The 12,914-nt window shown below is 63.4% G+C and overlaps 2 protein-coding genes across 2 annotated transcripts in view; one reads left to right on the forward strand and one right to left on the reverse strand.

The window, feature by feature from the left end:
- STK11 (serine/threonine kinase 11) overlaps positions 1 to 6,489 on the forward strand; it is a 47,771-nt gene extending 41,282 nt beyond the window's left edge. The window contains exons 9-10 of the mRNA XM_085311471.1: positions 3,849 to 4,083; positions 5,798 to 6,489. Of these exons, the coding sequence (XP_085167597.1) occupies positions 3,849 to 4,057 (209 nt within the window). The 3' untranslated portion in view covers positions 4,058 to 4,083; positions 5,798 to 6,489. The remainder of the gene's footprint in view (positions 1 to 3,848; positions 4,084 to 5,797) is intronic.
- A 907-nt stretch (positions 6,490 to 7,396) lies between these two features.
- On the reverse strand, positions 7,397 to 12,902 carry CBARP (CACN subunit beta associated regulatory protein). Its single transcript, XM_085311469.1, has 9 exons — positions 12,806 to 12,902; positions 11,699 to 11,844; positions 11,544 to 11,605; positions 11,042 to 11,207; positions 10,778 to 10,952; positions 10,422 to 10,574; positions 9,938 to 10,145; positions 9,635 to 9,818; positions 7,397 to 9,364 (listed from the first exon to the last, which is right to left on the reverse strand). Exons 1-9 carry the CDS (start codon positions 12,851 to 12,853, stop codon positions 8,188 to 8,190), a joined length of 2,319 nt encoding a protein of 772 aa, XP_085167595.1. The 5' UTR covers positions 12,854 to 12,902; the 3' UTR covers positions 7,397 to 8,187.
- Between the last annotated feature and the right edge of the window lie 12 nt (positions 12,903 to 12,914).

Here is a 12,914-nt window from a genome sequence, read left to right on the forward strand (position 1 = left end):
ACCTTTTTTGTGCCTGAATGAGCTGAACAGAGCCATTAAATGTGAGAGGTGGCAAGGACGAACACATGCATACTCAATGTCTCTCAGCCCTCCTTTCTTTTATTTTTAGTACTGTTCAGCTGGTAATGGTAAGGTAGGATATGGTTGTTCAAACAGACATGGCACTGGGTCACTGGCTTCCGCGTGGGCAGACAGTTGCCAAGATTTCATCCCATGTTGAATTTTTATTTTCATTAATTTGCACGTCAGCAACTGTCATTGGTGAAGGAGGTAAAATTAGCTTGCAATGCACCCTCCGCCTTAGTATCCATAATAGATTCCTGGGATTGTTCTTTTGAAGGAGGGTGGGAGGGGGAGGAATAGTCACACTCAAGAGGAGTGAGCTGGTTAAGTGTGTGTGTGTTTTTTTTCCTTCCTCAGTCAAAAATGTTAATTGATTTGGCCTGAGTTCAGCTGAGGGAGGGGAAGGATAAGTGTTCAGCTTTGCTCTGAATGGGGCTATTCGAGGCTCTGCAGACATGTAATTAGAACATAGGAAGAAGTAAAATAAAACCCTGAATTCTGAGTGGGGAAGCATGGCTGGGATGCGGTGATCTTGGGCAGCAGCTTGACCATTGTGAGCCATGATGCTCATGAGTGACTGGAGAAAGCCTCATTTCTAGAGGAACTCCAAGGGGCCAGTGTATTCCCCCCCCCCCTGCTTCTAGAGGGGCTTTCAGAGGTCGGATGCTTCAGCTTTTCTGAGCAAGTCCCCCTCTCTTAAGGGATCAGAAGCTGAAAACTTATCAGAGTGACAGACAGTCTGTAACTGGCTGGGTTSCTGAGTGTGGTTATTTCTGCTTCATGCCCTTGAGCAGTTGACCAGTCATGTTCAGGAATGTCCCTGGTAATACAGCCTTCCACCGTGGCATGGATGGAGGTGCCTCCATCCTTTATGATGAGCTACATGAGGACTCGCATCTGCATTTCTCAGGAGGTGCAAGGTTGGTGGCTCCAGCCTCAGGAGAACAGTGGGTGTCCAGCATCAGCCCTGGAGGCAATAGGCCTCGGCGTACAAAGCTGGTAGACACCCCTGGCAAATGCATCCTTCTCTTTTGCAGTGGCAAGGCAGAAGTGCTCAGGTAAGCTCAAATGAGCCAGTAACTGGGAGCTTTCTCAACACTTAATTGAGCCACCTGGAAGGGATGTAAGGGGCAGCTGCCCACCAGCAAGTCAATGTGGGAAGCAGCCTTTTCTGCTGGGATCAGTTGTACTTGTAACCCAAAATCACCCTATGAGTCAGACCAGTTCTAACCTCCCTGTCTCACAGCCTTTGGACCCCTGCGTGGCAGTGCTTCCCAGGCCTCTTGTACACCAGCAATGCCTCACCTCTCTTTGGTCCCAGCTGTGCTGTTCTGGTTCAGAGGCCTGCTCTGAGGTGCTGTTGTGCCCAAACCATGGCACAGGGAAGGTGTTCCCAAGCTCCTAACAGCAGCAGCACAGCTGACTAGTTTAATTTAAAGAACTAGCTGTTTGATCTGTAGATCAATCAGCATCAGCTGGGTAACTTGCCCAGTTGATTCCTGCTTAGGCCCAGCTCTTGAGCTAAGCCTGCTTTGTGGAGGAAGAACATGCACCTTTGGTATACACCCTGGGTTCTCTGGTGCTTGCAGCCTTGTCCAGCCAGGCTGGCTTTGGAAATAGTTAATCTGCCTCGTTTCTGAGTATGCATTTTCATTCTAGCCTGATGAGTGCTGCCGCAGCCTGCGCTTCCTTCCAGTGCATGACCCCCTGCCTCTGCACAGTGAGGTTTTACCAAAGCTGCTCCCTGTCAGGCAGAGCCTGGTGATCTGGCTGAGGCAGAGGGCCCGTCACCTGGGCTGGGTTCGAGCTGCTGCTCCCTTAGCTGTTTTGTTTCTCAGTAACTGTTCAGGGAGACTGATCCCTCCCCCATGCAGCCCTTTGAGAGGAAAAAGGTGGGTACTGAAGATGAGCTTGTCTGAACAAAGTGACCTCCGTGCCCCCTTGCGGCTTTTGTTTCCCAAAGGCTCTTCCACCCACAGRAGAGGACTTGCTGTGCTTAGTTGGAGGAGTCGCTGTAAAAGTCAGTGGAGGCAGACAGACAGAGGGAGGGAGAGAAGGGAGCAGAGCAAGCCATAACCCACAGAGTGCTGCAGCAGCAGGGATGCCCCGGAGGAATGTGCGGTGGCACTGGAGAGAGCAGAGGTCGGGACAGACCCTTGCTGTTTTGCTCCGGAGGAGAAGCTGCTCTCCCACTGCCCTGTCCCTGCATGTGTTCCCCTCTTCCCCCAAGCTCGGCAGCGGTGGGGTGATCATTGGCGCAGCTATAGAGAGATGACGTGCCGTTTGGCCTTGGCGGGGAAAGGATTGAGCATCCTTTAAAGAAAATTATACATAATCGCCTTACAGCCTTCGCTTCCACTCAAACCTCTGAGTCATAACTGAAGGGCTCTGGAGCGTGACGTTCCTTCTGGAAGGAAATTGCCTTGGCTGGATCCGGTGGCAGGGGAGCGCTGGGAATCTGAATCCTCTGTGCAGCCCTGCGTCTGCTCGGGGGACACGCTGCATTACTGATTGCGGGACCCGCTGTGTTACGTGTGTGCGTGATGGTGTCCTGTCCCACCCCACCCCCCGGGCCAGGGCTGTCCAGGCTGTGGGGACAGGGCACGGTCGTCCCTCCCCTCTGAATGCTCCTGGCTAAATGTATGTGACCGAATCAGCCGTGGTGACAGACAGATGCCTCTGGAAATGGCTCTTATCTGCTGTGCTGAGTCATTCAGAGCGATCCCTTAGAGGAGGGGAGATGGCCTTTTCTGAACTGGAGGCAGCATAGGCCATTCTCCCATCTGGCTGTGCCCTTTAGGGGACAGTGGTGTTCACGTTCCTCTTGCATCGCTGTTTGAACAGCAGCTGTGCACCCCCCGGCGTGGCTGCACTTCCACGAGCGAAGCAGATCTTCCAGCATGTCGTAAACGCTGGTTAGTGGTTTTACGAGCATGTCTTAAGCCCCTAGGTGCTCTGCAGGTAGATAGTTTGGGCTGACTTGCACCCTCCTCCAGAGAAGGTAACGAAAGAAGGGAGGGAGGAGGGAAAAGAGAAACTGTGGAGGAGGAGTGACTTGGCTCTGCTGCTGCCCAGCTGTGTAGTTCTGGCCAGAGACCAAACTACCGCCTCAGGTTTCAGCTCCAGTGGCTTCACGTGCTCCTGAATACTGTTAGTGCCAATGAAGGCTGGAGCGCTGTGAGCCTCCAGAGCATCCTGCTCAGCAGCACGCAGGGCCCTGGAAAGGGCTGCATGCTTCCCTGTGCTCACGCTGCAAGGTGGTGGCTTAACCGCAGGAGTCTGGGACCCGCGAGTGCCAGCGCAGGCCGTGCGCAATGTGCTCCCAGCCCCCGGGGGAGGCAGCGTGCGTGCAGTCACCACCAGCCTCGGAAGCCTGAGCCTGCTGTGCCCACACTGCTCACTCATTGCCTCCGGGTTTTTCTGTGTTTTTCTTTTTTTTCTTTTTTTTTTTTTTKCTTGCGCTGACTGCATGCTGGAAACCACCAACCTCTGTGTGCCTGAGAGAAATGTCGGTAAAGTTGGTCCTTGTTGGACCAGCTGGGGAGGAGGGGGGAAATGTGATCTTGAACTCCCTGCTTCATGGAGCTGCCCTTTGGGCTGTGTCACCTGTGGTCCTAGAAGGCACGTGAACTTGCTGGAGTTTTTCTTGGAAGCCACATTCATTTTGAGTTATTGAAAGAGCTGATCTTCAGTTGAAGTGGTTCTCTGGAGCACGGCCCTTGCTCCGCTGTCAGCGGCGAGGGCTGCTGCCTGCCCGCTGCCTCACCGTCTCACTTCCCTTGCAGGACAGGTGCCTGAGGAAGAGGCAGGGCAGAACGGGCAGAGCCGCAGCAAAGGGCTACCCAAGGCCGTGTGCATGAACGGAACGGAGACGGGACAGCTGAGCACCAAATCGAAGGCAGAGCGCCGGGCAAGCGCCTCTTCCAACCCCTCCCGCAAGGCCTGCTCTGCCAGCAGCAAGATCCGCAAACTCTCCACCTGCAAGCAGCAGTGAGGCGAGAGTGCTCGTGCTCATCACAGGTACGGGGGACCGAGCGCCTGCTGGTGGCGGGGGCATCCTTGGTACTTGCTCAGGAAAAGGAGGGAGGGCTTTTGATCCTGCCCCAACCATGGACAGCAGAAAAGGGCTGGGAAAAGATAAAAGATATTTTTGTAGGTCTGTGTGACCCAGTTGAGGAAAGGGGAGGGAGAGGTATGTGTCCTGAGCAGCTGTCTGAGTCCCCCGGCAGTCAGAGCCCACATGCCCTGTGTTGTCTGGGAGCCGCAGAACCAGCCCAGGCTGTGCCAGGGGACCCTCGCCTATTCCCTCCTCATGCCCTGCTCTGCTGCCTGCCTTGCTCTGCTCTACCCTCCTCTTCCTGCAAGATGCTGCCGTGGCAGGCAGGAGCTGCTGTCATAAACTCTTCCCCCCTCCTGGACTGTGACCAGGTCATGACAACCCTTTCCTTGGCACCAGAGTCCCCCCTGCTTCCCCCATGCTCTGCAGCCTGATGCTGCTGGTCTCACCAYGGTCCTCCCGGCTGTAGGGACAGCTTTTTGCAGAGGGCAAAGCCTCCAGCAAGCTGATGAGCTGGGCTACAGCATGATGCTGAGCAYGAGGGGCTGCACCTCCCTGAAGCGGGGAGGGGAGGCTTTTGGGGGTTGTCCCTGAGCAAGGCCCCAGTGGAGCCTCTCCTCTCATCTGGGGGGTGATAGTGTTGGCTGGTGCCAGCTGGTGACCCACACAGACCCTTTCCATCCCTTTCTCGAGCATTTAGGGAAGCTGTAAGCCCTCCCTGCCCTATCCCCCCCCGCTTTTCCGGCTCTTACCTCAGCTCTGCAGCCCTGTCCCCTTCTTACCACCCCTCATTCATAAGTGAGCCAGCAATGACTCATGTTCAGCATTCATCCACCCCCCCCCGTCCTCGCTCTTGCGCTCCCTCGTCACAGGCGCTCTGTGGGGCTGAGGCTCTGTTATCTGTTTGGATCACGACCAGCTTTGTGGTGTGAAAAAAAGCCAGGAATAAAAGCTTGTTCCTCCCCCTGCAGCTGTCAGGCCGCGCTCGGCCGTGTGGCAGCTTTAATCTTTAATTCATGGCTGGGAATGAGTCACCTGCACGGGGAGTTACTGTATTGGCAAGTGAATGCCTTGGCTGCAGGTCTCCCCRGGGAGCTGCTGTTCCTCTCGCCCCTTCCTTCCTGCTCAGTTACCCCAGCACGGGGGCTCGTTCCCCCTGCACTGCTGCCAGCCAGCAGTCCTGGGAAGGAGAGGGGCTATGCAGGCTGCCAGAGCTTGGTTAGGTCATTGCCTTCTGTCTCCCAGCGCTCCAGCATGAATTACAGGGACTGCCAGGATAGAAATTGCCTGCTTCTAGCAGTGCCCTTCCCTTTAGTCAGTGCTTTAGAGTGTTTGGAAGCAAAAAAGCAGTCCTAACTCGTTGTCATGAATGAAGCTCCTTGACTGCCTCTTCTCCTTGGATTTTTTTTTTGTTTCCTAGCTGGCAGTGGCAGGTCCATGACACCCAACCAAAGGGCTGGGCTGGGTGCTATGCAGGCACCTCTGGCCAGACAAGTCTCCTGAGCCCCCTCTCGCTTTCTATTTGCGAGGTACCACTGGGAGTCCGAGTCCTGGGGCAGGCGGTGATTTGCCCATGGTTGCATCTGTGGCCAGGGGCAGAGCTGGGGCTTGGACCCCAATTTCGGCACTAGCCCAGCCCTGCCTAATGTTCTCTTTGTGTGTTCTCCTATAAAACAGTGCGTCCCAGGGCCTGGGCCAGCCTGCATCCCACATCCTCGCCCCATCTCTGTGTCTTTCCTGGGAGTGGACTATGCTTGCAATCCAAAAACAAAAACCAAGGAAACCAACCAAGGAAAATGCCCCCCCCCACCTCCCCTGCTGCCCCCTCGCTACGGACAGCATCAGGAATCAGAAGCTGGTGGTGGCAAGACTCTACTTACCACCCTGGAAGAAGAAATCTCCAGCTGCGAAGATGCTGCCCTTCCTCCCCCTAATCACTCTTTGCCAATCAAGACACTGATTCTGTTTTTTAATTTTGCGATCGGAAGGGTGGGATGAGCAGGGTCGGGGTGCGGTGGGATCAGTACTCCTCTCCCCGCCGGGGTCCTGCCATGCCCACCTGGCTGTGTAGAAGTCGTGCAAAGCCATTGCCGTGCACTTTATGTTTTAGACTACTGTTATATATTATATATTTTCCTCTTTTTTTGTTTATATTTGCGGTATATTTAGAGATTCCTACACATCGTGATGTGTTTAAAATAAACCCAATGAGGAAAAAAAACAGGTATTAAGACAAAGCAAAACTCTATTAAACCTGCATGCTGTAAAAGGGCTCCGAAAAGGGAATGGGTGCGTTCATAGTCTTTTTTTTTCTTTTTCTTTTTTTTTTTTTTTTTTTAAGAAAAAAATAAAGTGAAAATGGAGAGGTGGGTTTCATGTTCTTCCTCCTGCAACAAGAGGGTAAGAGGGGAACAGCACCCTGTGAGTGGATGTGGGCTACTGGCCAGCCACAATCTGTTCCTTTTTGAGCAGCTGTAGGCTGTGGGGGCGATGCCCGGCGGGAGCAGCACCAGGCTCCCTGCCCTCTCCTCACCTGCATGCCTTGACCTCGTGTCTCTCGAGGAGGAAGGAAAGGATGGTTCCCCCCCACACCTAGGGTACCCAGGCAGGGGAACAGGGGTGAGAATTCAAGAATCAAACACAGAAAAGGCACAGGTTTGGTTTTGTTTTCTTTTTTTGATTGTTTTTTTTATCTCCTTTGTTTATAGACATAAAAAGGCTGAGTTGAAGTTGGAGTTAGTGCTTTGGCCAGAGACTTTGCAGAGGGGAAGGAGCGACCTGGCCTCTTTACTCACATGCAATAGGGTCACCATGGAGGGGGCACAGGGCAGGTCTGCGGCGTGGAGGGGGGCCCTCAGCCGTGCCCTGCCTGCCCCTTGTGCCCCTTCCCACTACCAAGTCTCCCAGGTAATAAATCTTAGGCTTTTTCTTTTTTTTACCCATCCTTTGGAACATGAATAAAAACCCAACAAAAAGCTAACCCCCTCCCCCAGAGCAGCAGCATCCACCTCTGGTCAAAAATCAATAAATATCCACCGAATGCATCAAGCGCAGCACTGAGCTTTCAGGGAGGGCAGGGGTGAGGCGAGGAGCCCCGCGGGGCTCGCGATTGCACGCGCGTGCCTGCCCAAACCGCGCTCGCCTCTCGTCCCGCGTCGCCACGCGCGCCGGGGCGCGAGGGCAGCGCTGCGGGCTGGCGGAGAGCTGCCTCCATCCGCTCTGAATCGTGATGGGGCCGCGGGGCTGGTGCTGCAGAGCCCAGCGCAGGGCCCTGGAGCAGCCTCCCCGCGCGGCGCCGCGGCCCCCCAGCCACCCGCTTCCAGTTCAGCTCCCCGCAGGGCTGGGCGGGCGCCGGGCAGGGAGGGCTCCGTGCGYGCTGGGAGGCGATTGCCCCCTCCCCGGGTTACTGCTGCGCCCGGCTCCCCGCGAGGGCAGCGCCGCGGCCTCCCCGGCCAGCCGGCGCGATGCCCAGCCCCRGCGCCTTCCTTGCGCGGACGTCCCCAGCCAGACGAGGAGCGAGGCATTATTGCTTGTAAAAAGTCGGAGAGGAAGAGGGGAGAGCGTATCTGCTACACGGCTCTACTGTGAGGTAAGGACTAGGCCTCGGCTAGGTTTGGGGTTTATTGACGGAGTCCTTCGTAACCGACCTCCTGGCCCTGCCGGCGCAACTGGCTTTGGCGAATGCTCTGCTCTGCCTCTCCGGGTGCCGGGCGCGGGGCAGGGTCCCCACCGGGGTCCCCGGCGGCCCTGCACCCCTCCCGGGGCGGTGAGCCCGYGGGGCCCTTTGGCACCTCTCTGTCCCTCGCTCCCAGGAGCAAGGGGGCTCGGCCACCCCATGCTACCGGACCCCTTCCATGGGGCGGCTTTGGCCAGCGACTGCTGCCCCTGCCCCGCATGCCCTCCATGCCGGGGGGGGGGGCCGCCCTTCCCGAGACGCCCTGTGCCCCGGCAGCCCGGCCCGGGCCCCAGGCTGGTCCCAGCGCCAGCGGCGGGAGGGGTCGRAGCCCTGAACCCTGGTGGGGGCCGAGCCCCGCTGTGCCGGGGTCTCTGCCCCCCTGGCGCGGGGCCTAGACRGGGCTGCGGTCGGGGGGCGCGTCGCTGGCCGCCACGGCCACCACGGGCTCCACGCGCTCTCCCGACTTCCGCAAGTGCCCGTAGAGCCGCTCCTCGAGGCCGCCGGCGATTTTGTCCATCAGCTCAGCGCCGGAGCCCAGCCCCAGCCCCAGGCACTGGCCGGGGCCGGAGCAGTCGTCCGTGGGGCTCTCGGGGCCGGCCTTGGGCTCGGGGGCCGCCTCGCCGGGCTCCTCCACGATCACCTGGATCTCGGGGTCGGGCAGGGCCGGCGCGCCGGCGGCCCCCTCCCCGGCCTCCCCGGCCTCCTCGTCGCCGGCGCTGACGATGCGGGGCAGGGGGCTGTGGAAGCGGGCGTCCAGCGGGTAGTTGGCGCTGTCCCCGCGGCGCAGGGGCGTGCGGTGCCGCTCCAGCGCCGGGTACCGCACGCCGGGGTCGCTGTACTGCTTGGCGTGCTGCCACTGCTTGCGCAGGTGGGTGCGGGAGCGGTGCTTGCCCCGCAGCGGCGAGTCGTCRAACTGGGGGTCGTGGCGCACGAAGGCGTTGAACAGCGCGTCCGTCTTCTCGTCGATGCTGTAGTCCCGCCGGGGCAGCGCCTCCCGCCCGGCGAACATCTGCCCGTAGGGGGACCAGGCCAGGGGGCTGTGGGGCGGCGGGGGCCCCCCGCCCGCCGCGCCCCGGGGCTCACTCCCCTCCTCTTCCTCCTCCTCCTCTTCCTCCTCCTCCTCCTCCGGCTCCCGGCCCTCGAAGCTCTCAAAGATGGTGCCTTTCCGCCCCGCGCTGGTGAAGCAAATGCGCTTCTCCGAGGCCGTCTGGTCCTTGGGGTGCCCCTCTTCGCCCGCCCGGCTCGGCGCCTCGATGGAGGCGTAGCCGCTGTCCATCTGCAGCAGTTTGCGCGTGCCCGGCTCCGAGTCGGGGCCCTCCGGCTTGGACCGGCCCCAGGGCTTTTCCTCGGGGCCTTCGGCCTCATCCAGGGAGGAGGAGGGGCAGGGGGGCAGGCCGCCGGCGGAGGAGACGCTGTCGCCGCCGTCGCTGCGCACCGAGTCCTGGTCGTTGCTCCGCTCGGAGGAGGCGTACAGCTCCAGGGACGCCCGCAGGCTCCAGATGTCGTGGTAGGCGCTGGGCGGCTCGGGGCCGCCGGCCTCGCCCGCGCCCCCCTCGCCCGGCTCTAGCCTGCAGGCACCGTCAGAGCGTCACGGCCGGGCCGAGCCCCGCTCCCAGCACATGCAGCCCCACCGCGGCTCCAGGCAGGGGAGGCCCCGGCTCGGCGCCCCCAGGCTCTGCAGCGACGCCTTCATGCCCCACGGACCCCCGGACACCATGCCCGAGCCACCGTCCCCGTCACCTCCTGCCCCAGCCGCCCCGAAGGGCAGCAGCCCCCAGCGCGGGGTCCCTCACACCTCCCCRCGCCCGTCCCCGTCCCCTCTATCTACTGAAAAATACCTGCCGAGAGAGGGTGGGGGGCTGGCCGGGGAGGGCAGGAAGGGGCCGGCCGCGGGGTGGAAAGCCACGTCATCCGTGCGGGCGATGTACTGGATGATGTCGGTCTGGTGAGGGTCCCGGTCCTCCTGGTCCATGCTCTCGCTGGCCGCTCGCTGCCGCTGGAACTGGCGCCGCTTGGGAGACCCTGGTGCGGGAGGAGGGCAGGGTCGGGGGACGGCGTCGGCGCCCGGCGGGCGGCCACGGTCCGGGAGCGGGCACCGTGCCGAGCCCTCGCCCCCCCCCCCGCCCCATCGCCGCTCCCACCTCTGGTGTCCAGGCTCGACGCCCGCTGGTTGCTCTCCAGCTTCCATTTCTTGATCCTGAAGTAGGGGCTGGCCCCGTCGAGGCTGGCGTGGCGGCGCAGGCGGGTGAAGAACTGCAGCACGGTGCCCGGCGCCGGGGCTGGGGCGGCATCGCCGGCGCCCGCGCTGCCCGCGCCGGCCGCTTTCCCGCTCCTGGAGGCTGCTGCGAACTGGGGGGGGTGGGGGAGGTGGGGGGGGCCATGAGAGCAGGCACGGCGCAGGGTCCCCCCCGGCCCTCCTGTCCTGCCGCAGCGGATGCACCAACGTCCCCTGGGCGCAGCGCACCGGGACGGGGCCCGCGTGCACGCGTGTGGGTGGCAGAGCCTCTTTGCAGCCGGCTGCCCCCCTCCCTCCCGAGGGCCCCAGCATGGAGCAGGGGTCCTGGCAGCCGACGGGGCGCCGGGCTGCGCCGCCCCCCGCCCCACAGCCCCCGCCCCGGCACTCACCGGGGGGCCCTCCCCGGAGTCGGAGGAGGCGGCGGGGCTGGCCTCCGCGAAGCTGCTGTCCACGGTGGAGTTGTAGGTGTCCCCGGGCAGGGCCGAGCTGGGGCACACGGCATGGCTGGGCAGCGCCGGCTGTGGCAGGGCTCCCGCGGGGGGCTGCAAGGCAGGCGTGGCGTGGCACGCTGGGGGGGCTTTGCACAAGAGGGGGGGGGCTGCCGGCATCCGAGACCCCCCACCCATAGCTCCTGCTGTGCCCTGAGACCTGCATCCCCACGCCCCACTGCAGCCTGAGCTCCCCCTGGGCCTGGCTGTGCCACGGGATGCCCCATCCCCTGGGGTCCCGGGGGTCTGTCCCGTACCTGGAAGATGGCGAGGCCGGGCTTGGCGGGGGGCAGGCGGGGGGTCATGGCCAGGCTGTTCTCACTGGACTCGCACTCGTGGATGGTGACGATCTTGAGGGCAGGCGGCGGGAGGTGCAGGTGGGTCAGGCGGGCGTTCTTCAGGTGGTGGAAGTCGCCCTCGGTCAGTGTGTACCTGCCGGGCACGGGGGGTTACGGCAGTGCTCGGGGCCCCCGTGGCCCGGGGTCTCCCGCCTGGCCCCGTGCCCCGTGTCCCGCCTTCACCTCCTCCCCTTCTCCTGGGTCTTCTTGCCCTGGTCGTAGAGCGCCGCCTCRTTGAAGGAGACACGGCGGGCGGTGGAGGAGCTGGAGGACAGGAACCGCTCGCCCTCCGCATCCCGGTAGCTGGAGGACGACAGGCAGTCGGGGTCTTCTGCCCTGATGGTGATGTCTGCCGGGAGCGAGGAGGGTCAGCGCGGGGCCGGCTCAGCCCCCCGCGCCTGGCGCCTGCGGCAGCCCTGAGCTGAGGCCGGGCAAACTCACAGCACCCAAGGCGCCGCGAACAGCCCGGGCGTCCCTGCTCTGGGCCCGCAGGCCCGCTCCAGCGGCCGGGGCTGACGACGGAGGAGCCGGGGGGACGTAGCTACCCCAGCCCCGGAGGGGCTGCACCGGCAGAGGGGCCGGGACCTGCCTCAGCCCCGGCGCGGGAGGCCCCACGGGGCCGCCGGGGAGGGGAGGGCAGCGGCGCCCCGGCAGCGCCCTGGCAGGCCCCGACCGCGGCGCTCACCCTGGGCCGGCTGCGAGTCATCCAGGTAGGTGGTGGTGGTTTTCTCCGGGTCATCGCTGGCTCTGCGGAGGGGGCAGGCGGGTTAGCAGCCCCCCGGGCCGGGGCGCCGCGCGCCCCCAAGGCCAGCGGCAGCTCCCAGCGAGCCCCCGCCCTACCTGGAGTGCCGGCGATCGGCCTCGCAGCACCGGCGGCAGACGATCAGGATGCCGGAGAGCAGGACCAGGGTGCCCCCGATGAAGATGGAGAGCAGGGCGAGCAGCAGCACGTAGCCATCCTGGGGGGACACCTCGCCGGGCACTGCCTGCGCGGGGCGCCGGCGCAGCTGAGCGCGGYGGGGGCACCGGCCCGCAGCCCCCCCCGCCGCACCCTCCTGGAGAACCCGGGTGTCCGGGGCCCCTGTCCTGCCCCCTCCGACCCACCTCAGTTTCCCCCGCGCACCGCCCCGGCTGCCGGGCACACCGCAGCGCCCCGCGGAGCCCCGTCCCGTCCCGCACCCCCCTCGCCGGGGCCGTGCGCGGCCGTGCGCCCCCCCCGCACCCCACGCGGTGCCACGCGCCGCTCCCCCGAGGCCGCCGTCCCCCGCCGCCCCCGGGCCTGCTGCCGGCTCCCCAGGGACCTGCCTTCACCAAGGCAACCACAGCCGGGGGGGCCGAGCCGCCGGCCGCCCCCGCCGCACGCGGCAGAGGGACCCTGGCCCCTRCCCGGCCCTCGCCGCGGCCTCGGCCCCTGCCTGGGGGACGGGGATGGGGACGGTGCCGCCCCCCCTGGCTGTGGCAGCACCCAGAGCCCCTCGGCCCCCGGCCCGGGTCCCCCGGCACCTCTGTGGGGGGACGAGCAGGGCGCAGGAGGGCCCATCTGCCCCGGGGCTGGCCGAGCGCGGCTGGTGCCGGCGGGGCGGGGAGGCTGGTGCTGCCCCCAGCCCCACGTCCTGGGCACGGACCCCTTCCCCACAGCCACGTCCCGGATAGGGACCCATCCTGTCCCCACAGCCACATCCCCAGCACAGACCCGATCCGCACAGCCACATCCCCGGCACAGACATCGTTCCCACCCCCACCACATCCCTGTCACCATGGCCACATCCCAGCCCCACGGGCACCTCGCAGGTGTGGGTCCCAGCGCCAGCACCGTTGCCGCGTCCTGACCAGTGACTCCAGCCATCCCCATCCCCATCCCCATCCCCATCCCCATCGGCATCCCGTTGCCACGGCCGTGTCCCAGGCTCGGGCTCCGCGCCGGTGCCCGTCCCCGGCGCCGCTCACCGTGCTGCTCTCGGTCGCGTTGTCCCACGGCGTCGGGTCATGGCTCATGGTCCGGGCGGCCGAGCGCGGCGCGGGCGGCGGCAGCCCCGGGGCCCGGGCCCTGCCGGCA

This window comes from Rhea americana, unplaced genomic scaffold (genome assembly GCF_003343005.1).
Source record: "Rhea americana isolate MKP2758 unplaced genomic scaffold, rheAme1 scaffold_341, whole genome shotgun sequence".
Taxonomy (NCBI): domain Eukaryota; kingdom Metazoa; phylum Chordata; class Aves; order Rheiformes; family Rheidae; genus Rhea; species Rhea americana.